General features: G+C 49.9%; 1 protein-coding gene across 2 annotated transcripts in view; it reads right to left on the bottom strand.

The window, feature by feature from the left end:
- Positions 1–25,794, bottom strand: part of MROH1 (maestro heat like repeat family member 1) — a 2,204,128-nt gene that overhangs the window by 1,062,137 nt on the left and 1,116,197 nt on the right. For both annotated transcript variants that reach the window (XM_086966435.1, XM_086966436.1), the window contains exon 21: positions 590–712. In XM_086966435.1, coding sequence (XP_086822561.1) covers positions 590–712 — 123 coding nt within the window. The remainder of the gene's footprint in view (positions 1–589; positions 713–25,794) is intronic.

Raw genomic sequence — 25,794 nt, 5'->3', positions numbered from 1 at the left:
TTTGAAAATTTCTCGAAGATTCGTCAACCGGCGCCAAAGTTATTGGGAAAATATTGTTACGATTTATCTATGGATAATAGGTCCTAACTATAACTAACTTCTGGCGACCGCCGGTAGGTAATATATACACACAGGGATATAGACATATACAAATAGAGGTGTGTACATAAACAAATTGAAAGCAAGGGGAAGAACTTTAAGAGAATGCCCCAGGGGAAATGGGTCACAACAATGTGAAGACACCAAAAATGCGACAGCATCTCGTCAACGGAGAAGGAGCCCTGAGATGCTGACAAGATGCTGTATGCTTTGTAAAATGTCCGCTGGGATCCTGTGCATGGGCGAGACAATTCAGTGCTTATGACTAATAGTGAATAACCTGAAGGAGAAAATGTTAATGCAGTGAATAAAAATCACATTGTAGAGAACCAAGTACACAGTGATAGCGTCAAATGATACGAACAGGATATTTAATTTTAAAATCAAAAGCCGAAGTAAATGAATATATTAGAAACTATGGAACAATAAAGAAACACATATTGCCTACAACTCTAGAAGACGAATGAAAGTAACACTTTAGTACATGTACCTTAAAAATATTAAAGAGGCCCATGTACTTCTTCAACACATCCGATTTAAGGAACTCTTCCAGTTTTAATAATGTTATATCCAAGTGAGTGACTGAGCAGATCCCAAATGCGGAGGCAAGACCCTGTAAAAAAGTAAAAATAAAAACACTGCGGTCACTCCATTTTTTACATCTCATGATACCCCTTATACTCCAATTAGAAACCCACATTCAATAACTGACAAAAGTGACAAAGGAAAAATATCTTCATCTGGGCATTCTACCATTATTGCTCCTTCCGCCTTCATGGAAACGACCACAGATGATAACTGTGAGAAGTTGGCCCGATATGCAACGTTCGCTATTCTAGCGACCGCTATGTATCGTTCCAACGACCCTTATGGTGTTTGGTTGTAAGTCAACCTTATAGACCAGCTATCCTAGTAGCGTGGATACGAGCAGTCTAAGGCTAAAGACTCGAGAGGGCGCGTTAAGCCAGCTGTTTACCACACATGTACCCCTTGAACACCAAGTGAAAGGACACCACACAAGTGTTATGAAAATAAACAGGATATTTATTAAGAATCACAACAGCCCTGTACTCTTTATGAGGACAGGGTACTAAGCACAAACCAAATCTCTTTAGCAAATACTTCAAGTGCACAATTAAAACAAGTGTCCGAGGACACGGAAAGGTTAAGGTCTCGGGCGGACCCGATAAGGCAAGTCGGAAGCGAGGGACTCGGGACCCTAGAGTAAGGAGGCTATGCAGGCACCGAAATGCCGAGTTACCTAGCCACGGGGGCTGCGGCTGCACAAGTCTTACAGGCGTCGGGGTCTTCGCTGACGAGCCAGGAGCCGGAAGAAAGGAGTTGCTGGCCGGCGACCAGTGCTGAATAGTTCGTAGAGATCCAAGCCTGGATCGGAGATTGATGAAACCTGAAAGCAGAGGGGACCAAGTTCGTACTACTAGCCAGTAGTCAGAGGGTACCAGGAAGGCACCGGTTGGCCGTCACCTCGACCAGGTGAGTGGGCGACGCTAGGCTCTGCAGTCTCTCGGACCAGGAGGCGTTGTCGGCGACCACGATGGAGGTGCGAGCTGTCCCACGACGGATGTCGCTGTCGGCGTCTTGAGTGGACCAGGAGGGTCCGGGGTGCTTCTCGGAAAGATGGAAGCAAGGGCCAGTCTGGAGCAACCAGACCGGCAGTGATGATTCTCGGATGTCGTCACACAAGGGCACAAGCCAGCGGCCAGTGACCAGACAACGTGCTGAGCAGCGAGCAGAAGGGCCCCACGCAGATCGTGGAGATGCTGGGAGACTGCACTTCGGCGCTGGAGCGGCTCAGGGTCGGGGCTTCTCGGACCCCAGAGCACTCACCAGAGAGTTACCTCGATGGTCGTGCTGGTTTTTAAGAGCGTGCAGGTTCTGATGATGGCCGGTCCCTCGAGGTCTCGTCGCACCCACCGATCACAGCTGAGCTGATGACGTGGGTAGAGGTCAGAGGTGCCAGGGAAGCCGGTTCTCGTCGAGCTGGGCCGTCGGATTCCTTGAGGAAGGACTTACAGCAAACCGCAGAGTTCTTAGATGGTGCCCGCTGATGCAGGGTGACTACTCCTTAGCCACAAGGGAGAAATCTTGAGAAGAGTCTTGAAGTTCCTTTCGTGGAAAGTAGTTCTTGATTCAAAGATGATCTAATTTGGAAGGGTCCCCGCTCCGGTCTTTATCCTAAAGAAAGGGGTGGGTACATGACTAGGTCCTGCCCTAAGGGTGGGACCAGGAAGGGGGGTAGTTACGCCCCTCTCCCCTGCCGGGCTTTCCCCAGGCCAGGGCTGTCGCCCCTGGAACTGGTTCTAACCGGCAGATGCGTAGTGAGCACCGGGGTGCCACTCCGCAGTCACCTTCTCGCCAAAGCCCTACCTACCCAGAATACACAAACCCTGTCTGGGACGGTGCGAACAGCGCCCTCGACAGGAAACCCTTTGTCCAAGTGCTCCTCGCTGGAAGGACTCCCAGCAACAGGAGGTCAGACTTGTGTCTGTGGTGGCAGCATCCATTTTGTGGAGCTGAGGCTTTAGTTAACTTTAACCGTGGTTCACAGTTACGTACATGTCGTGTCCCTCTAGAAGGGCGGAATGCTAACCTCGTCGCCAGGGTTGGTGAGAGGGCAGCATCCCGATTCGTATGACACCTTACTCGACATGCCTTGATAACGCGATACCGGGGTTACCGATATGGCACGCGTTATCATGGAACAGCTATTGGGCCTTGATCCCGCAAGCTGCAGCCGGGCTCGGCTCGGGCCTGAACCTAACTCACACGAGCCCACGCACTCTGCCTTCAGGATTGATAAGGCCTGCCATAGGAGTGACTGATAGGGACTCGGGTGTCCAGTGTATGGTTAGATATAGGGCTACTATACCTAAAGCGAAGGGTTGTTACACGTCTTCGCCCCAGCTGTCGTGCAGCCAGTTGTGTCAAATTTGAGAGGCCAGCCAGGGGTGGCATAATACATGCTGCAGCTCCTGGCGGCCCTGGGTACACCTATGCCCTGCGTTACGGGGTCTGATAAGGTGGCCCAGTACCAATTGGTAAATGCACCTAGGGTACATATCGTAATTTAGAAAGAGAACAGCCAGGCTGTGGGTCTGATTAGCAGGCCCACAGCCAGAGAAAGTCGTAAACCAGTGAAACAAAAGCAAAAAATCTGGGTGATCATAGGATTGCAGACCCTACTCTCCTACATGACCCCCCCCCAAACGTCGGAACAATAAGCTAACCTTGACCAGGTGAGTCTTCTTGTTCTAAGTGGAAATATCTGGAGAGCCCATCGGCATTGCCATGATCAGTACCAGGTCTATGTTCCACTGTAAAGTCCATCCCCTGTAGGGAAATGGACCACCTTAGCAGTTTGGGGTTTTCACCCTTCATCTGATTTAGCCACAAGAGGGGCTTATGGTCGGTCTGAATCTTGAAGTGAGTGCCAAACAAGTATGGCCTCAGCTTCTTCAGGGCCCAAACCACAGCAAAGGCCTCCCTCTCAATAGCTGACCAATTCTTCTCTCTAGGGGTCAGCCTTCTACTTATAAAAGCAATGGGCTGGTCTTGACCATCAAAATTCAGTTGAGAAAGAACAGCTCCCACACCCAACTCAGAAGCATCTGTTTGGACAATGAATGGTTTGGAGTAGTCCGGACTCTTGAGGATAGGCGCCGTGCACATGGCCTGCTTTAGGTCATCGAATGCTTTTTGACAGCTCGCTGTCCACTGAACCTTTTTTGGCATTTTCTTGCTTGTCAGTTCGTTTAATGGTGTCACGATGGAACCATAGTTCCTGACAAACTTCCGGTAGTATCCAGTCAGGCCCAAGAAAGCTCGAACCTGAGTCTGGGTGGTTGGAGGAGCCCAGTCCCTGATTGACTGTATCTTGCTCTCCAGTGGCTGAACCTGGCCTCCACCTACAAGGTGGCCCAGGTATACAACCTGTGTCTGCCCTATCTGGCACTTGGTGGCCTTGATAGTGAGACCTGCGGCTTGCAGTGCCTCTAACGTCTTCCGCAGGTGGACCAGGTGATCCTCCCAGGTGGAGCTAAAGACAGCGATATCGTCAAGATACGCCGCACAGAAGTCATCCAGCCCAGTAAGGACTTGATTCACCAACCGTTGGAAGGTGGCAGGTGCATTTTTCAGACCAAAGGGCATCACCACGAACTGATAATGCCCACCAGGGGTTGAAAATGCGGTTTTAGGCTTGGCTTCCTCAGCTAACCTGATTTGCCAATACCCAGCTGTCAGGTCAAACGTACTTAGGTAGTTGGCCGAAGCCAATCTATCGATAAGCTCGTCTGCCCTTGGTATTGGGTGGGCGTCAGTCTTAGTGACTGCATTGAGACCCCTGTAGTCTACGCAAAACCTCATCTCTCTCTTACCACCCTGGGTGTGAGGTTTCGGCACTAGAACTACGGGACTAGCCCAAGGGCTATCCGAGGGCTCAATGACTCCCAGCTCCAGCATTTTCTGCACCTCACTCTTGATGCAGTCTCTAACGTGATCTGGCTGCCGGTAGATCTTACTCTTCACGGGCAAGCTGTCACCAGTGTCAACCTCATGGGTACACCAATCGGTCTGACTGGGTGTTAGAGAAAACATATGTCTGAAAGACTGAAGAACCTGTTTACAGTCTCTCTGTTGATGTTCGGAGAGGCTGCCACAAAAGACAACACCATCTACCGATCCATCGTCAGGATTCTCAGTGAGCAGGTCGGGGAGAGGGTGACTCTCCTCCTCCTGTCCCTCATCTAGGGCCATGAGCAAACTCATGTCCTTCCTGTCGACATATGCCTTGAGCCTGTTGACATGAAGCACCCTGTGGGGGCTCCGGGGAGTTCCCAGGTCAACCAGGTAGGTGACCTCTCCCTTTTTCTCCAGGATGGTGTAGGGCCCGGACCATTTGTCCTTGAGTGCTGCTGGGGCCACTGGCTCCAACACCCACACCTTCTGTCCGGGCTGGTAAACAGTCAAGACAGCCTTTTGGTCATGCCAAGCTTTTTGGAGTTCTTGGCTGGCCTTAAGGTTTTCAGATGCCTTTTCCATGTACTCAGCCATCCGCGAGCGGAGGCCGAGCACATAGTCCACTATGTTGGTTGCAGGCTTTTTGAGAGGTCTCTCCCATCCTTCCTTCACCAAACACAGGGGTCCTCTTACAGGATGCCCGTACAAAAGTTCAAAAGGGCTGTAGCCAACCCCCTTCTGTGGGACTTCTCTGTAGGCGAACAAGAGGCAGGGGATCAGGACGTCCCATCTACGCCGAAGCTTTTCAGGTAGTCCATGAATCATCCCTTTAAGGGTCCTGTTGAATCTCTCAACAAGCCCATTGCATTGTGGATGATAGGGTGTAGTGAACTTGTAGTTGACACCACATTCCTTCCACATAGCAGTTAAGTAGCTCGACATAAAGTTTGCACCTCTGTCGGAGACGACCTCCTTAGGGAAGCCCACTCTGGAGAATACTCCAACTAGGGCTCTTGCCACAACAGGTGCTGTAGTGGTCCTAAGGGGAATAGCTTCAGGATACCTGGTGGCATGATCCACTACCACCAGTATAAACTTGTGCCCTGATGCTGTAGGTGGTTCCATGGGACCGACGATGTCGATACCCACCCGTTCAAAGGGTACCCCCACCACAGGCAGTGGTATAAGGGGGGCCTTCGTCGTGCCACCTGACTTACCACTGGCTTGGCAAGTGACACAGGAGCGGCAAAACTCCTTGGTATCTTCGTTCATGTGTGGCCAGTGAAAGTGCGAGACAAGCCTGTCCCACGTTTTCGTCTGGCCCAAGTGACCTGCTAAGGGAATCTCGTGGGCCAAGGTAAGTAGGAAACCACGCTGAGACAAGGGTACAACCAGCCTCCTGGTCATGCCAGGCTTGGGGTCTCTTGACTCAGTGTACAGGAGTCCATCTTCCCAGTATACCTTGTGGGTACCTGTGGCGTTCCCAGCAGCCTCAGCAGCAGCCTGCTGTCTGAGGGGTTCAAGAGAAGGGCAGTCTAACTGGTCCTTCCCCAGGTCTTCCCTTGAGGGTCCCCCTGAACCCAAGAATTCAACTTGATCAAGTTTGAATTCCCTAGGCTCAGTTTCCCGCAATTCCTGTAGGTCAGCCTCCTCTGAGACTTGATCCTCGACCTGGGGCAAGGGGGAAGGCGCAGCCTTAACCCTACTGCTCTTTTTCTTGGGAGGTGTCTGGTCCGTAGTTCCAGGATCCAGCACCTGCTCAGTGGGGCATTTCCTGACCTGTGACCTGGTCACAGCGAACACATGTGCTGGCAAGCCTAACATTTCCATGTGAGTCCGGTGCTCCACTTCTGACCATTGTGACGACTCCAAATCATTGCCCAACAAACAATCCACTGGGAGGTCTGGACTAACTACAACCTTCTTTTGGCCAGTTACCCCTCCCCAGGAGAAAGCTACAATTGCCATACTGTGATTGGTAGTGACATTGCTTGCATTGGTCACCAGGAATTCTGTACCTGGCATGATCTGTCCAGGGTCCACAAAGTTGGGCGTCACCATGGTGACGCTGGCACAAGTGTCCCTATAGGCCTGAGCCATCTTTCCATTTATGAAAGGCGTCTGTCGGTATTTGCCCAAAGAATTGGGGCTTACGTCAGGGGATACGTCTGCGTCCCCCGTACTGACAAGGACAGCCTGAGTGAGTGTGCCAACTAGGTTGTCACGCCCCTCAGAACCCAGGGTTAACCCTACTAAACCCTTGGGAGGCGCACTACCACTGCTGACTGTACTAGGGGGCACAGGTGCCTTAGGGGCTGCAGTGGCAGGAGTCTGCCCTCCTCCTTTCTTGGTGCACTCACTAAACCAGTGAGATTTACTTTTACAGTACTGGCACCATCTTTTGGATTGGCCTTCTTTCTTCTTTTGGGGAGCCTGACCCCCACCCTCTTTGGGTTGTTGGGGACCTGTCGAAGACTTCTGGTCGTTTGGTTCCCCCTTAGAATCTTTACCCTTCTGGTCTGCTTTCTTCTGACCACCTTGATTCTGGCCCTGGTTCTGTTTAACTCTCGTACGAACCCATCTGTCTGCCTTCTTTCCCAATTCTTGGGGAGAGGTCAGATCCGAGTCGACAAGATGCTGATGCAGCAACTGGTTCTGACAATTGTTTAAAATTTGTTCTCTCATCATCAAATTATACAATCCTTCGTAATCAGTAACCTTACTGCCCAGCAACCAGCCCTCAAAAGCCTTAGTGGCACAATCGACAAAATCAGACCAATCTTGAGACTGCGCTTTCTGGGTATCCCTGAACAGCACCCTGTACTGCTCAGTGGTTAGGCCGAACCCTTCAACGAGTGTATTTTTCAAGATTTGGTAATTGTTAGCATCCTCCACCCTTGTGGTGAGGAGCTTGTCTCTTCCTTTTCCTTCAAAGGAGAGCCACAAGATAGCTGCCCACTGACTCTGGGGAACGCCCTGCACAGTGCAGGCCCTCTCCAAAGCAGTAATCCATTTGTGGATGTCGTCCCCTTGTTTAAAGGGGGGCACTATCTTCCCAAGGTGTTTCGTATCGAAACTCTTTTCCCTATTGCTAGGTACATTGCTGCCACCAGTGGGGACTACCCCACTTAACTGTTGCTCTCTTGCAAAGGCAAGCCTCTCTTTGGCCAGGGCAAGTTCTTCCCTTTCGATCCTTAGATTAGCTGCCCTTTCCTTAGCTTCGTACACTCTCCTCTGAGGGGATGTCATCCCTCTCTGAGACGAGTTGTGAGAGCCATTGGTTTGAAGGGATCTGCCAGAGCCTCTCGACAGAGATCTGGCTCGTCCATTCCCAATGTTAAGCTGACCTGATAGTGGCCCCAGGGGTCCCCCAGTACCGCTATCATGTTTGCTTAAGTTGGACCTGCTTAGTCTGACGACTTCTACCTGTCCCTTATCTGCCTCATCCCCAGAGAGATCCTCATCCTCATCTTCCTCCCCATCTTCGTTCTCAGTTGCGAGGTGGATGAGGTCAGGATCGTCTCGGGTTCCCTCGAGGGGAGGCATGTCTCCTTCTGGATTAGAATGGCTAAGAAGCTTCTCAGCCTTTCTGGCATCATAAGTCTCGAGGAGACCAATCAGAAAGGAGGTGGTGGGGTTAGCCCCTTGCTTAATCTTCCTAGAGGTACATACTTGTCGTAACTCATGGAAGTTAAGCGCAGTATATCTTGAAGGGATGACCTGTGGAGGGTCAACTGACACAAGGGGAGACTCAGAGTTTCCTCCTTTGTCCGACATACTGATTCTAGTGCGGTGTAAGTGATGCACCTACCTACACTATGTGTTTCCCTACTGTTCCCTTGCTAAGAGTTGCAGCAAAGGTGTGCTAAGCCTTGAGGAGCTACAACAGCTGGTTCAGTAGAACTCAGAGTATTCTAAGCTTTAGTTATATGTACTAACAGTACTTATGCGATCTTTCAACAAGATATTCTTAGGATACGTGTGGTAAAACAACAGCAAGCTCAAATCCCAACCGCTGCTCACCAATGTGAGAAGTTGGCCCGATATGCAACGTTCGCTATTCTAGCGACCGCTATGTATCGTTCCAACGACCCTTATGGTGTTTGGTTGTAAGTCAACCTTATAGACCAGCTATCCTAGTAGCGTGGATACGAGCAGTCTAAGGCTAAAGACTCGAGAGGGCGCGTTAAGCCAGCTGTTTACCACACATGTACCCCTTGAACACCAAGTGAAAGGACACCACACAAGTGTTATGAAAATAAACAGGATATTTATTAAGAATCACAACAGCCCTGTACTCTTTATGAGGACAGGGTACTAAGCACAAACCAAATCTCTTTAGCAAATACTTCAAGTGCACAATTAAAACAAGTGTCCGAGGACACGGAAAGGTTAAGGTCTCGGGCGGACCCGATAAGGCAAGTCGGAAGCGAGGGACTCGGGACCCTAGAGTAAGGAGGCTATGCAGGCACCGAAATGCCGAGTTACCTAGCCACGGGGGCTGCGGCTGCACAAGTCTTACAGGCGTCGGGGTCTTCGCTGACGAGCCAGGAGCCGGAAGAAAGGAGTTGCTGGCCGGCGACCAGTGCTGAATAGTTCGTAGAGATCCAAGCCTGGATCGGAGATTGATGAAACCTGAAAGCAGAGGGGACCAAGTTCGTACTACTAGCCAGTAGTCAGAGGGTACCAGGAAGGCACCGGTTGGCCGTCACCTCGACCAGGTGAGTGGGCGACGCTAGGCTCTGCAGTCTCTCGGACCAGGAGGCGTTGTCGGCGACCACGATGGAGGTGCGAGCTGTCCCACGACGGATGTCGCTGTCGGCGTCTTGAGTGGACCAGGAGGGTCCGGGGTGCTTCTCGGAAAGATGGAAGCAAGGGCCAGTCTGGAGCAACCAGACCGGCAGTGATGATTCTCGGATGTCGTCACAGAAGGGCACAAGCCAGCGGCCAGTGACCAGACAACGTGCTGAGCAGCGAGCAGAAGGGCCCCACGCAGATCGTGGAGATGCTGGGAGACTGCACTTCGGCGCTGGAGCGGCTCAGGGTCGGGGCTTCTCGGACCCCAGAGCACTCACCAGAGAGTTACCTCGATGGTCGTGCTGGTTTTTAAGAGCGTGCAGGTTCTGATGATGGCCGGTCCCTCGAGGTCTCGTCGCACTCACCGATCACAGCTGAGCTGATGACGTGGGTAGAGGTCAGAGGTGCCAGGGAAGCCGGTTCTCGTCGAGCTGGGCCGTCGGATTCCTTGAGGAAGGACTTACAGCAAACCGCAGAGTTCTTAGATGGTGCCCGCTGATGCAGGGTGACTACTCCTTAGCCACAAGGGAGAAATCTTGAGAAGAGTCTTGAAGTTCCTTTCGTGGAAAGTAGTTCTTGATTCAAAGATGATCTAATTTGGAAGGGTCCCCGCTCCGGTCTTTATCCTTAAGAAAGGGGTGGGTACATGACTAGGTCCTGCCCTAAGGATGGGACCAGGAAGGGGGGTAGTTACGCCCCTCTCCCCTGCCGGGCTTTCCCCAGGCCAGGGCTGTCGCCCCTGGAACTGGTTCTAACCGGCAGATGCGTAGTGAGCACCGGGGTGCCACTCCGCAGTCACCTTCTCGCCAAAGCCCTACCTACCCAGAATACACAAACCCTGTCTGGGACGGTGCGAACAGCGCCCTCGACAGGAAACCCTTTGTCCAAGTGCTCCTCGCTGGAAGGACTCCCAGCAGCAGGAGGTCAGACTTGTGTCTGTGGTGGCAGCATCCATTTTGTGGAGCTGAGGCTTTAGTTAACTTTAACCGGGGTTCACAGTTACGTACATGTCGTGTCCCTCTAGAAGGGCGGAATGCTAACCTCGTCGCCAGGGTTGGTGAGAGGGCAGCATCCCGATTCGTATGACACCTTACTCGACATGCCTTGATAACGCGATACCGGGGTTACCGATATGGCACGCGTTATCATGGAACAGCTATTGGGCCTTGATCCCGCAAGCTGCAGCCGGGCTCGGCTCGGGCCTGAACCTAACTCACACGAGCCCACGCACTCTGCCTTCAGGATTGATAAGGCCTGCCATAGGAGTGACTGATAGGGACTCGGGTGTCCAGTGTATGGTTAGATATAGGGCTACTATACCTAAAGCGAAGGGTGGTTACACGTCTTCGCCCCAGCTGTCGTGCAGCCAGTTGTGTAAAATTTGAGAGGCCAGCCAGGGGTGGCATAATACATGCTGCAGCTCCTGGCGGCCCTGGGTACACCTATGCCCTGCGTTACGGGGTCTGATAAGGTGGCCCAGTACCAATTGGTAAATGCACCTAGGGTACATATCGTAATTTAGAAAGAGAACAGCCAGGCTGTGGGTCTGATTAGCAGGCCCACAGCCAGAGAAAGTCGTAAACCAGTGAAACAAAAGCAAAAAATCTGGGTGATCATAGGATTGCAGACCCTACTCTCCTACAATAACCATCTGTCAACTATGTGGAGAATCAAAAGAGCATGTGCTACATTTACTGTACATATGTGGGAGACTTAACAAGGAACGCAGACTTCTATTAAATCCTGCCCTAAAGATCAAGGGGATGAGAACATGTAGGCAGGCAGTGAAAGCATGCTTTGAAGGCGGGGATGTCCAGCTAGGCTGCTGTCTTGTTCAATTTATGGGCATAGCAGACAAAATGCTAAACACAAGTACTTAGCTGTCAAACTATGCACTCACAACATGCAACTAAGCGTCAGCCACTACTGCTTTAGTACCCAAGAGCCCCCTCACCCGCTGCTGATTTTGCACATTGCCTGCACACACATTTTCCACAGGGCTGCCACCGTCCTCTCACCCGAACTAGGACGCACCATCAACGCCTCCCTCAGATCCTGCATCTGTCCAGATGACTGGAAACGGGAGGAAGTAAAATACCTCCTCAAGAAACTATCAGCCGACCCAACAGACATGAAAAACGTCTATCCCATCTCTCGCTTCCCCTTTGCAGCTAAAGGCACCGAGAGACTCGTAAACACCCAGCTGACCACCTTCATAGAAAGAAACATCCTGGACGCCTCCCAGTCGGGATTTCGGAGCAACCATAGCAACGAGACCGCCCTCCTTGCAGCCACCGACAACTTCTGCATGCTACTCGACCAGGGGCACTCCGCGGCCCTCATCCTTCTTGACCTCTCCGCAGACTTCAACACCATTTCACATCGCACTCTTGCAGCCAGGCTGCACAACGTTGGAATTCAAGGAGCCACCCTCGATCCAATCCTTTCTCTCCAGCAGAACCCAGAGGATCCAACTCCCTCCCTTCCTCTCGGAACCCACGGAAATCAACTGCGGAGTACCCCAGGGATCTTCACTCAACCCCAAGCTCTTCAACATCTACATGGCCCCCCTCGCCATCTTCAGACAGCATGGGCTCAGCATCGCATCCTATGTCGAAGACACCCAGCTCATCCTCTCGCTCACGAAGAGTCTCGAAGACACCAGACTTTGTTTCCAGGAAGGCATGAAGAATGTGGCAACCTGGATGAAGGACAGCTGCGTGAAGCTAAACTCAGAGAAGACCAAGATCCTTATCCTCGGTCCCTGCACCGGTGCCTGGGAACACCTGGTGGCCCTCTGGAGCCCGCCCACCCCTACAGACCATGCTCGGAACTTCAGCATCATCCTTGACTCCTCCCTCTCCATGAACCGCCAGATCAACGCCGTCGCCTCCACCAGTTTCCACTGCCTTCGCATCCTCCTTAAGTCCTTCAAGTGGATCCACTCTGACTGCAGAAGGACCGTCACCCACACACTCATCACTAGCAGATTAGACTACGGCAACGCCCTCTACGCCAGAATCAACAAAACTCTCCTGCGTATATTCCAGACCATCCAAAATGGTACAGCCAGACTCGTCCGTTGGATACCGGGCCATGAGCACATGACCCAACACCTACGAGGCCTCCACTGACTCCCCATCGAGAAGAGGGTCCCCTTCAAACTCCTCACCCACGTCTACAAATCCCTCCACAACATCGGACCCAAATACCTCAACGAAAGAGTATCCTTCCATGTACCCCAGAGGAACCTTAGCTCCGGCTGACCTCGTCCTGGCCGAGGTCCCCTGCATCCGCAGACATTAAACTGGCGGAAGAGTTTTCTCCTACATCGAAGGCCAAACCTGGAACGAGCTCCCTGTGAACATCAGACGCTCCCCAACCCCACACACGTTCAGGAAGGACCTCAAGACCTGGCTCTTTGACTGATCTGGAGCCGTACCTTCTCCTCCCCCTCCATCCCCTTCAGCGCCTTGAGACCCTCACAGGTGAGTAGCACGCTATATAAACCCCTGATTGATTGATTGCTGTTGTGAGCCCTATTTCATATTTAGTGGTCCCCTAATGTGCTGCTTAGGAGGACAACATGTGTACATTGCGGGCTTCACACACTGCCATTGATCTTGGTTTATTAGCCCTGTAGTCTTTGACCCTTTGATCCCAACTATCCCTTTTAACAACCTCAGAATGTCGCTTCGGCAAAAAGAAACTGCAAACCCCTGTACATACCCACGGCTTTTAACTCGGAAAACGTGGTTATTATTGTTTTACTTATGTAAACGTTTTTAATTTAACTCTTAATCATGGTCTTTCAACATGGAGAAATCTGACATTGTTGTTTTTACTGTTGTAATGGTTTTAAGTAATCACATAAATAAAGATATGTACATTCAATAACTGGTTGGAAGCAGCTCAGTTAACTTGCTGCAATCAGTGCCAAGAAAGAGCTGGATTTTTGTTTACCATGTACTGTTCTAACTACACGCAAATCTCTTGTTGAACCACTACATCTTTCAAGATAATTTGACTTTTTCTCAATGCTTTATATCAATTATCTCAGAACCGTCTGTTTAACTTGACGATAGCAATACTATGCAACAATCTGTTTGCTCCAACTGATAAAATTACAGTTTATGTGTTAATGTGCACTTGTTTTCCATTAACCTTGTCTTCATATATTGAATACTATAGCAGTACTTTTTTTTAAACACTACCTTTATTGAGATGTTTTTGGTTTTAAAGACACAAAAGCAATACAGTGAACATTGCATGAGCATAATATAAATTCAGTTGCTCTGACACTCCCGAACATCATGATGTAGCAGAGTTGGCCATATTCGTAGCTGAATGCAATAACACGTTTCAAAGGGGCATAACTGGAGCAATAGGGGTAAGGCATGTCATACTATAGTATAAAAAAATTAAACAATGTACAACACAACAGTACTAAACCATGACAAGCCTGGTTAAGTTCGATAATTACGAGAATCGAGGACCAGGCGCAGAGAGGATTTTGTTGCATATCATAAGAAAGTACCCCTGTAGCAAATCAGCAACCTGTGAAAAGAGGACCTGGAATCCTGGGGATGCCTAGCAGGACAGTGGGCAAGGTATGGCACAGCACACTTGGAGTAGAGAGTAAATTTTAAGTGTGTTAGGATGGAGAGAAGGTTCACTAAGGAGATCTTGAATCGTTCCTCGCATAGTTTTTTAAAGTAAATATCAGTTCTTGTTGTTATGTTATTTATACTTGTAAGGCGCACAGCTACCCGAGAGGTTTCCCCGCTGACCAGGTAGGACAGAAAATAAATAGTGAGTTACTGATTAAATAGCCACGTGGAAGAGGTGTGGCGCTACGGCCAGGGCGACTGATGCTGGAATCAGGGGCTCACGGTTCGATCACCGGCGGCTGGTCAGCCCAGCACCATGTGACTCTGGGCAATAGCTTGCTTAATGTTCCTGAGGGCCCCCAGCACCGGGACACCACTTCGGAGGTAGCTGTGGGCTTTACAAATATTGCTATTTCATATCATTTCTTCACTCTTCCACAGAAACTTCCAAGAACGGATTCCTCTCATATGGAGATAGGAAGATAATTCCATAGTGAGGGTCCCAGTAAGAAAAAGGACCTGCCACCCATCCTAATCAGTTTGATTCTGGGGATAACAAATTTGTACTGTCCAGCAGAACGCAAAAGACGAGGAGGTGTATACAATGGACTAAAGATCTCAAGTATTGTGGAGCTGTTCCAGTTTTAATTTTTTTTAAAAAAGCTCAAGGCTTTAAATTTAACATGATTCTCCACTTTCAGCCAGTAAAGATCGCGAAGAAAGTCAGAAGCGGACACCGTCCATGGGACCTGACACAGGAGCCTGGCTACTGCGTTTTACACCACCTGCAGCTTTTGTACTATATTTTGTTTGAGCCTAGGTATAGAACATTGCCATAGTCAAGCCTGGACGTAATCAGGGCATGGACCACAGTTTGTTGCACAGAGAGGGGTTTCATCCACAGACTTTTCTTTAATCATTTTAGAATGGTAAAGCAGGTTGAGGTTATTTATTTATTTATTTAGTATTTTGTAGCGCGCACAGCTACCTCCGACGGAGGTGTCCCGGCGCTGAAGACAATATCTCAGGAGGGTCAGGGGAGTGTGAGAGGAAGGACTAGAATAAGATCTGGGAGAACAACCAGGTTTTTAGCTTTTTCCGGAACAGGGGTTCAGATGTCAGAAACCTTATCTCAGAGGGAAGCTGATTCCATAGTTTGGAGGAGACTACTGCAAGGGACCTTCCTCCCGTGTGTGTGAGACGAAAACGGGGGCAGTACATGAGGCGGAGGTGGGTGGATCTGAGGTTTCGAGGTGCTTGTGAGAACCTCATTCTGCGGCGTAGGTAGGTAGGGCCTCGGTCATTGAGAGCTCTAAAGGCCAGGGTTAAGGTTTTAAATTGAATGCGCAGTTTTATTGGGAGCCAGTGAAGTTTGATCAGGTGAGGTGAAATGGAATGACGGTAGGGGATATTGCAGATTAGTCTGGCGGCTGCATTCTGGACTTTTTGTAGTTGGTTGATGAGGTAAGTGGGGGCACCTACGTACAAGCTGTTGGCGTAGTCTAAATGAGAGGTGATGAGGGCATGGATAACTGTTTTGCGAGAGTCAAGTGGTAGGTAGGGGATGATTTTTTTTATCATTCGTAGCTTTCCGAAACAGGCTGAGGTGACTTTGTTGATTTGAGTCTTACAGGAAAGGGCGGTGTCAAATTGAAAGCCTAGGTTACAGGCGGCTTGAACTGGTTCAGGGGGGAGGGTTGAGTTCCGTCGGCCACCAGAGGTTGGAAGGTAAGGGTGATTTTTGATTAAAGAATAAGACTTCAGTCTTACCTTAGTGATTTGTTGTTTCATTGACAGGTGGTCGTCAATGATGAAACCCAGGTGGCGAACTTGACGTACCGGCTGGGGTAGGGTGCCCATTTCGGCGGGCAAGTGTTGAGATCCCCAGAGATCTTGCTCTTTTCCTAGGATCAGAACTTCTGTTTTATCTCCATTTAGTCTAAGTGGTTTTGCATCCAAATGTGAATTTTCTCAGACCAACCTAAAAAGAGCAGATAAATCAGATCCTTTGGATGAAGTGAGGGAAAAGATTATCTGTGTGTTGTCAGCTTAGGAAAATAGGGACAACCCCGTCTTTTTGGCAATATCTGCAAGCAGACAGACACACATTAAACAGCAAAGGACAACACCGATCCTTGGGGAATTCCATAGGAGATCGATGGAGGTTAGAGGTTGCCGAGGTAGAAAAAACCTGAAAAGTTCAGTCAGATAAGAAAGAACAGAGCCACTGTAAGGGAGAGCCTCCGAGGCCCAAGGAATGCAAGGCTTTCAACAGAACAGTATGAGACACTGTGTCAAAAGCGGCGCAGAGATTGAGTAAAATGAGAGCCACCGTATCGCCGTAGTCCTGATTATGTCTCAACATTTCGGTAACTCCAAGCAAAGTAGATTCCGTGGAGTATCCTGCTCTGAAACCCGACAGAGGGGTGAAGAATATTCTGAGATTCAACAAAAGAAGTCAGCTGGATATTTACGTGTTTTTCAAGGATCTTGGAGAAGGCCGGGAGCGGAAGTTAGGACAAAAATTCCCTGGCACAGTAGGATCCGCACTGGGTTTCTTTAAAAGAGGGAGCACCCTGGCATGTTTCCATTCTGGAGGAAAAGAACCTTCTTGCAAAGAAGCGATGAGGAGGTCCATGATCAGCAAGAGCGTAGGAGCCTCAAGCTGTTTCATCACAGAAATAGGAAGAAGGTCACAAGGGGAGCCTGCTTTACGGCTAGCCAGGAGTCAGTTAAAGGTGCTAAATTCCAACAGGGACCACGCTTCCAGCCTAATGGTGGATTTTACATTTTTGTAGATCTGAGACACCCCGTGCTGGCAACAGTAGGGGTGGTGTTGGTAGTGTGTGGGGTATTTAGCAAGTTATCATTGGCTAGTGCAGAATATATTTTTTCAACTTTCTCCACAAAGATGAGAGCAAGGTTCTCACATTGCGTTCCAGTTCGAGCGAAGGGGTGGTCTAAGTGTTAGATCCGGATAGTTCTTTAACTACTGTAAAAGAGGTTTTGGGCAGTGCTGTGCTTGAGGATTTTTTTAAAAGACAAACTCAGCACGAGTTGCGTTGCATAAAGTGAGATAATCATTTAGAGCCTTTATGTAGCATCTGTCTTGTAGTGTTGCCTCCACTGCCTTTCCAGAGTTTTACATATGGATTTCTCAATCTTGAGCTTCTCCATAAACCAGGGGGCAGGCAGCCGATGTTACCTAAATATTTGTTGGAGAAAGGAAGGCAGGTATCTACTGCCAGAGAAATCCAACTTTGTATAGAACCCAGATCTGAGGTAGCAAGCTTTTTTTAAAGCTGGTCTGGAATGATCTAAGAGATTGTTTAAGACTCAACATTGAGCTTTGCCCAGTATCGGACTTTAGGTTTTGGTCCAAAAGTGACTACCAGGGGATCGGCTGCAAGCACCAAAAAGGGGATTACACAAGCAACAAAAAGCTGCTTGAATAATTCCCTCACTTCTTATCTGCGCAACTATAGTGACTCAGCTTCTGTCAGCAAACCACTGTGTCATGCCAGTGGGATATTCCATCGAGGGAAGAAGTCTTCCATTTCCATGTGATTGAGCGTCTGGCCAGGACAAAGGCCAAATCTAGAAACCTGCTCACTACTTTGCCAAACATGGAACACCTATACACACTTAATATGCAGCACTTCAGGCTGTGTAGTTCTTAACAGCCAGCCAGGGTTGTCAATCCAAATCTTCCTTCAGTATGCATGCACAATGGGGCTTTCCCAGAAAGTGTGTTTCATGAACTGTATGGCTACAAGGACATGTCAAACTAGCAGTTGTGATCATTTTTCCTTACCTCGCAGGGGTCAGATACGTACGGGGAATGATATTGTGCTGGAGATTTTGGAATCAAGCTTTGTGAGAGATCTTGTCTTCCTAGATTCCGTCTGGGCAAAAAAGCAGGCCATATGAACTTCCCATTTAGACCAAAAGGATCTGCAGACTGGCCAGGATCCAATGATGAACAATGTTTGGGGTAGCGGATGAGTGAGAGGCTCTGTATCAATTAGGCCTCATATGGAAACTAAAACTACAGCAAGGCACCTGTGAGTGAGGAATAGGCTGCTGGTAGACGAAACTGCCGAAACAGGCATCCTGGGACCGAACTGATTTGCATATAGCTGGGTCTGAATTGGGGTGGCGAAGTGAGCTAAAGAACAATGATGGATTCAACCCAGATCTGTGACTGTGGGTGAGCGTCTGAAAAGATTCAGCGCTCCGTCCTACATCTCCTTGTGTTTACTTTGAAGTAACAGAGTAACTTCGGAAATATTACTATCTTGGTGAGTACTACTTAGCCTTAAAGAACAAGTTACTTACCTTCGGTAACGATATATCTTTAAGAAACATAGGTTAGTGATAGATTTCTTACCTTAGAATTACCCCCAGGCGTCAAACTGGATCTGTAAAGTTTTTGGTCAGCAGTACATCTGCGGGTCAGAAGGTGGCGTCGGTCGGCTCCGCGTCCATCGTTATCTTCGTGGTCGTCGGGATTGTAGGAGAGTAGGGTCTGCTTCCTATGGTTGCCCCCCCTTTTTGCTGTGTTTCACTGGTTTTTCGAATTTAGTCTGGCTGCGACCCTGCTAATCAGGACAACACCCTAGCTGTTCTCTCTCTAAATTGATTGCATGTACTTTAGGTACATATCAGATTGGTTACTGAGTTACCTTGTGACCCCCTAGTATATGGTACCAAGGGCATAGATACCCCAGAGGCCTACCAGGGGCTGAAGCATGTTATGTTAATTTGCATTTGTAAAGCATGTATTATGCCACCCCTGGGAAGCCTTCCAAAATGGCACCACAGGTCTGCACTTGCAGCCTGGGTAAGGTGGTGTAAGCACCCTTTACTTCGATATAGCGCGCGCGCGCGCACACACACACACACACACACACACACATACACACACACACACGGGCGATCTTCTTTCGAAGTAGAAGAGGCGACACAGCAGGGATTAAAAAAACATTTATTTAAACTCGCATGACGCGCTTAGGAGTTCATCCTTTATCAAATGCCTTATTGGTTCAAAAAGTTCCTCTGGTGCTAACAGCTTCTCTTATTGGCTCAATCACTAAAGTAGTGTGGAGTGCACCTGGAAAACGTTGCACGGAATCACCGGGCCTCCATTATTCGGACTGCATTACCCAGCATGCAGTGTATCCAACTTGCTGGTTCCGTTCGGTCGGTATTTACTTCATGTTCCCAATTGGAAAGCCGACTTGGAACGTGGCCAGGTTAAGGCTGTGGCACTTGTACAGGGCTAAATTGAATTCGCATCCCTCACTCCCAGCCTCTCAGTTCCCTCAACATCAGAGTCGGAGACATCGGTGAAGTAACGACTTCTCTCCATGAAGGTATGGACTGCCATTTAGCAGCGTTTTCTCTGTTGCCTCCGTTGTGCGAGGCAGTCCGGGAACGAACCATTGACTCCCTTCTTAGGACGCTTGAGGCAGGGCCATCCTCGCGTGTCAATGGGAACACGTAATGTATACCAGGGCGATCTTCTTTCGAAGTAGAAGAGGCGACACAGCAGGGATTAAAAAACCATTTATTTAAACTGGCATGACGCGTTTCGTAGTTCATCCTTTATCAAATGCCTTATTGGTTCAAAAAGTTCTTCTGGTGCTAACAGCTTCTAAGTAAGTCTCTTATTGGCTCAATCACTAAAGTAGTGTTGAGTGCACCTGGAAAACGTTGCACTGAATCACCGGGGCCTCCATTATTCGGACTGCAGTTGGGCTGCTCCTGTGTGGACCGTTGCTGGAGTTGGACCCTTTTGCCGTTCGGGACGCGGCTCAGCAGAGGGAGCTGCTGCCGCTAGAGGAAGGACCCGCCCTCACCGCCCACACCGCTGCGGGACTGACAGTCAATTCTCACACCTGCAGCCTCTTCCCGCAGCGGCCCGCCCCCCCGCCTGGTGCTGAATAAACTTTCGCAGCACCCGCTGCGCGGGTGCTACTCAAGATCGAGTTGTGGGCTGACCTGTTTGCGAGTTGGGCTGCTCCTGTGTGGACCGTAGCTGGAGTTGGACCCTTTTGCCGTTCGGGACGCGGCTCAGCAGAGGGAGCTGCTGCCGCTAGAGGAAGGACCCGCCCTCACCGCCCACACCGCTGCGGGACTGCGAGGCAGTTCTCACACCTGCAGCCTCTTCCCGCAGCGGCCCGCCCCCGCCTGGTGCCGAATAAACTTTCGCAGCACCCGCTGCGCGGGTGCTACTCAAGATCGAGTTGTGGGCTGACCGGTTTGCGAGTTGGGCTGCTCCTGTGTGGACCGTTGCTGGAGTTGGACCCTTTTGCCGTTCGGGACGCGGCTCAGCAGAGGGAGCTGCTGCCGCTAGAGGAAGGACCCGCCCTCACCGCTGCGGGACTGCGAGGCAGTTCTCACACCTGCAGCCTCTTCCCGCAGCGACCCCGCCTCCCCCTTTACCTAGGAGTATAAAATCATCCTAACCGTCTCGCGCAGCGGGACGCGCGCGGGACGGAGCTCGGGACAGAGCTCGGGGCGAAGCCCGGGCAAAGGGCGGGCCCTCTGAGGCCCTCGTAGGCCAGAGTAGGCTGGGCTGGGCCTACCCCTTTACATCTGCAGTACAGTGGTCCGCGCCCTGACAAACGTTGGTTATGCTGGCAGAAGAGGAAACCCCTGGGAAGAAAGGAAGACTACGCAATGGGTCTTTGGACAACTACTTCCCCAAGGTTCTGTGTGAGGGTGATAAGGACTCTATTTTAGCTGAGCGTAGGGCTGAGCGGCGTCGTTCAGTTGAGAGCATGAAAAACAGATCCCTCACTGACAGTACTCCTCCTCTTGTTTTGACCCGGGAGGGAGGCTCACTAGACATGAGTGGAGATAATGCTAGCCAAGAAGGTGTTCCCCTTCTGCTTCGTGATTGTACACCCACACCTTGCTTGCCCTCGGATCATATTATAATTGTTTCCCCTACCCCTAGCCCCGGCCGCATCACTGTCACAGCCAAGCCTAGGAAACAGAAACCCAAGCAATTAGTTGTTGCCCAGATTCATCGCCCACCACCAAGTAAAAAAAGGAGGAAATCAAGGGCGGCCCAAGGTAAAGCTAAAATCTCGCACTCTGATTTTGGTAAAGGGTTAAAAACTCCCATTCAAACTGAGAGTGTCCTAGCAGAGGGGCCGGACTTTCCACCAGCTGTAGCACCGCCGTTGGAAAGCAGATCATCCGAAGTAGTTATACAGGCCGTGGATTCTGATAGTAATGCCGGGGTTGTAGCACCAGATATTCCATCTCCCTCCGCATTAATAGGGAACTTGGAATTTCTGTTAAGATCCCTCCTTTTACCTATTAACGAGACCATTAAAAAGGTTGAAATTAGACTGACTATTTTGGAGACTGCTATAAACAGCATGGTTACTCTAACCAAAGCTCAGGGGAGTGGGGTGGCGCATCCCACACCTCCGGCCAGGCTTCCCGCTATCATTGTTGCTAACACTCCAATTGCCCCACCCCAGCCGACCAAACACAAGTCACAGCCCCAGGGTAGGGCCGACCTCGGCTCCCAAAATCCACCCCCTCCTAAACACCTAAACACAAGAGTAATTGAAACGGGTGGCGACCCTAAAAGACCAGTGTCAAAGGCCCCGATAAGAAATAAACAGAACGATCAAGGGGAAGGCAGATATACTAGAGACCCACGGAAAAAGGTGCCGCAAGTGTAAATCCCCCCAGAAGCAGTGCCCTTTGTGGTGGTCTTGACCGGGGTCCCACCGTTAGCAGAAAGTAAGAAGGAGGGATATGATGAACTTAAAAATAAAATCATTCACTGGTTGAGGACATATAGGCCCATAGCACACAATATAGATGGGGATATAGTCCATGTCAGACGGATTAAATGGCTGGGTAGCAGACGAAAAGATATAGAGGGGGACTTAGTGGTGGTTAACTTTAGAGACCCTCGGGCAGTAGATTACATCTTAAACTGGCCACCTGGAAATGGGGACACTCGTATCATCCCTCGGGCCCTAACGTATTTCTATCCCAGGACAGAGGCCCTTCCTCCTAAATACCAAAATAAGTTCCACTCCTATAGGCCACCCCCTACTTTGCCTTACAGCAACATTTATCCCCAGTATGGGCAGTACTTTGCCTTGGCGGCTGATCATTCTGCCTGGACCACAGTGCCCCATAGACATACAATGAACAACGACACCAGGATGGAACATCTAAGACCCTTTACCCCTTTGGACACTATAATCGGTTCTCGCAGCTTTCTGGGCTGGAAGATTGTGATTGATGTTCACTGTCCAAGGGGGAGAGAATTGGTCTGCCTGGTGTGGAGGCTTCACGATCACGTGGCAGTATAGATATAGGGCAAGAGAGATCCAATTTAATTCAAATTGCCATTACCAACATCACTATTGAGGCTTCTTCGGTAGCCGGGAGTATGGTCAGCACGGCTAGCTGCCCTGCAAACCCTAATCCCTTGGTTCAGGAGATGGGTAGCTGCATGTCTGCGGTGGGTAATGATGGGGGGAACAAGGGGGTCCACACCAAAGTGTCCAAGGGTCAACGGGTAATAAACCTGGTATCTTGGAATGTAGCGGGGTTAAAAAGGAAGCTGGATATACCGGAATGGCACACATTCATCGAGAAGTTCGATGTTTGCCTGTTTCAGGAAACCTGGAGCCTACTACCCTTAAACAAATCGGGTTACACCACCCACTTTTCGCCAGCAGTAAGTAGAGGGAAGGGTAGACCGGCGGGAGGCCTCACGGTCTGGATAAAAATAGATCTGGACTGGGAGGTCACACGCCACGATTTGGAGTGTAGCGACATACTTCACCTCTCTTCTAGGGGACACACTGAGGGATGCAGGCTTGATCTATTTAACGTGTATGCCAGAGGGGCACCTGGGGATAGCGCCTCTTCAACTTTATTAGCTCTGGATTCAGCCTTAGCTAACTGCCCTCCAACAGCGAAAATCATTGTGGGGGGGATTTCAATTGCACGTTTGAACCCCTCCTCGGAGATGATCCCTTGGGTATTGAAGATGAAGATTCGAAATGGTCCATTCCAACCCTGTCCCTGCCCCCTATTAGAAAATGGTCAGCTAGGGCAATCCAAATCAATGCACTAACTAGGGATTATAAGTTAAGAGCCCTCAACGGTAGGACTATGTCCGACCGGGCAGGTACACTGACTTTCAATAGGCTCACTGGGCCGTCCCGAATTGACTACATCCTAATGGATGTTAGTTTGTGGGTAGACCTAATTGATATGGTGGTGCTCCCAAGTCAGGATAGCGACCATAACCCCCTGTGTAGCAAGTTTAACTGGGGCATCTCTAAAGACAGGAGGGTGAATGCCCCCACAAAGATAACTAAAGAGATTATCCCATACAATAACAACCGCAGATTGAAATGGGACAAGGCAAACCTGAAGGAGGACGATCTAGGGACCATTAAATCCCTGGTGGAGGGCCTGTGCTCGGATCTGGAGGTCTGGGATTGTGAAAATCAGATTAGTATGAATCCGCACACTTCCCTTGTCTCAGCTTATAAAGCCACAATCGAGCAAGTTAGTCACTTCTTTACCTCCAAAGGGAAAAGCCATAGGAAAATCACCAAACCTCCCATCTCAAATAAACCTTGGTATTCGAACCAGTGTAAGGGCAAAAGGAAAAATCTGACAGAAGCCCTACTTTCTAGGGATCCTTTGCTAGTTAGAGCGGCTAGGAAGGACTACTTGAAAGTACTATCGCTGGCTAAACGCGAATGGGAGGAACAGCATTGGCAAGACCTAACTAATGCTCTGAGCAGGAGGAACCCGAACCTTTTATGGGATTTGATTAACAGAGCCAGGCAGGGGAGATCGCAACCATTAGCAGCTCACATAACTAGCCAGCAATGGTTTAATCACTTTTTAGCCTTATATGGCGGTAATGAAGAGATAAACAGCCCCGGGGTAGCAAGTTTTGGAGATGGGGATACCACAGGGGTGGACGACCTCCCATTCACGGCCGCTGAAGTAGCAATGGCTATTAGACATCTAACCCCCAAGAAGGCGGCCGGTCCGGATGGGATCCCTGGGGACCTGTTGATTGCGGAACCTCTGGCTTGGGCCAACCTGATTCTTGGAAGGGGGCCGAGGTGGTAACAGTGTTTAAGAAGGGGGCAAGAGATGACCCTGCCAACTACAGACCTATCAGTCTGATAGATATAATCCAGAAAGTGGTTGTCACAGGGTCATCATCTCAAGGGTTGGCGATTGGATGGAGGAGGCTAGTATCCTCTCCCACCTCCAAGCGGGTTTCCGAAGAAAGGTTGGCACGATGGACCAGGTCTTTCGCTTTTTTGTTATCTATTGGAAGGCAGTTACCATCAAAAAAGGCAGTTTATATATGGCCTTCATAGATCTTAAAACAGCTTTTGACCTGGTCCCCCTGGCTAAATTGTGGGAGATCCTAGGAGGGATGGGATTCCCCAGTAGACTCCTGAGTTTAATCGTAAAGCTCCATGAGGGGAATTATGCGAGGATCAGATGGGGTACCCAGGGCCAGTTAACTGATAGGGTCCCTGTGAGGAGGGGAGTACGCCAGGGCTGTGTCATGGCCCGACTCTTTTTTCCCTATTTGTGAATGGAGTGGTGGACCATCTGAAAGGGGAAGAGTCGGATGCCCCATCCCTGGCGGGGGAAAGAATCCCCACCTTACTCTTCGCCGACGACACCTTATTGATCTCCAAATCCCCAGTGGGTCTGCAAAAACTCTTGAATCGATTTAGTTCCTTCTGCACTAACAGAGGCTTAATCATCAACAGCTCGAAAACTAAATTGATGGCATTCTCACCCTCCAAAAGATTTAAAAATAACTTTTCGCTTAATGGGGCTCCCCTGGAGATGGTCGATTCATTTGACTATCTTGGAGTTCGGATAAATAGTCGAATGACCTGGAAGGACCATCTGGCCAAAATGTTACTCGGACACCAAAGAGTATCTGGGGTGACTCTGAGGGAGCTTCGTGAGTCAAGTAGCAAACCTGTCTCCCCGGCCATGGCGATTTATGAGGGCCAGATACTCCCGGCGGCATTATATGGCTCCGAGCTCTGGGGGTTCGAAAATGTTTCAGATCTCTCCATTGCGGAAAATAACTTTTTGAGGAAGGTGGTGGCTCTTCCCGCTTCCACTCCGTTGATCCCCCCTGAGATTAGATTTGGGCAGAAGAGCCCTCAAGGACTTGGTGAGGCTACGCCCATTGCTTTTCTGGACCCGCTTAAGAAGGACTGAGGAGCTTGCTAAATATGCTGAAGGGTTGGATGACCTGCTACTGCTCGACACTGGCAAAAAAATTGGATGGCTGAACAATGTGAGAGACCTGGTCCTCAAACTAAGACTAAGAGACGCATGGGAGTCACAAATGCCGCCGCCCAAGGAAGTGATCAAAAAGCTATACTGGGACTGGGTACAGGGCGAGGCACTGAGTGGTTCAGTTGGGGGTTCACTCATGGATCGGTTTTTGGAATTTAAATGGGTGAAAAAACTGGAACCCTTCCTTGACCTGATAACCAAACCCCTAGATAGAGCGCTATATCTAAAACTGAGGTATGGGACGCTCCCGGTGCATGATTTCACCACGAGGTGGTCCAAATCTGGTGCCCCCTTGCGTTCATGCCCAGGCTGTGCAGCACCAAAGGAGACTGTGGCCCACTTATTCTTTGCCTGTCCCGCCTACAAAGTGGCCCGGAAAATCTGGCTAAAACCTGTATGTAGGGAGCTGGGGTTGAGGTGTCATAGTCTGGCATTACGTGTACTCTCTACCGATTCA

Source organism: Lissotriton vulgaris, chromosome 4_1, assembly GCF_964263255.1.
Source record: "Lissotriton vulgaris chromosome 4_1, aLisVul1.2, whole genome shotgun sequence".
NCBI classification, from domain to species: domain Eukaryota; kingdom Metazoa; phylum Chordata; class Amphibia; order Caudata; family Salamandridae; genus Lissotriton; species Lissotriton vulgaris.
This window is presented reverse-complemented; position numbering and strand designations above follow the sequence as displayed.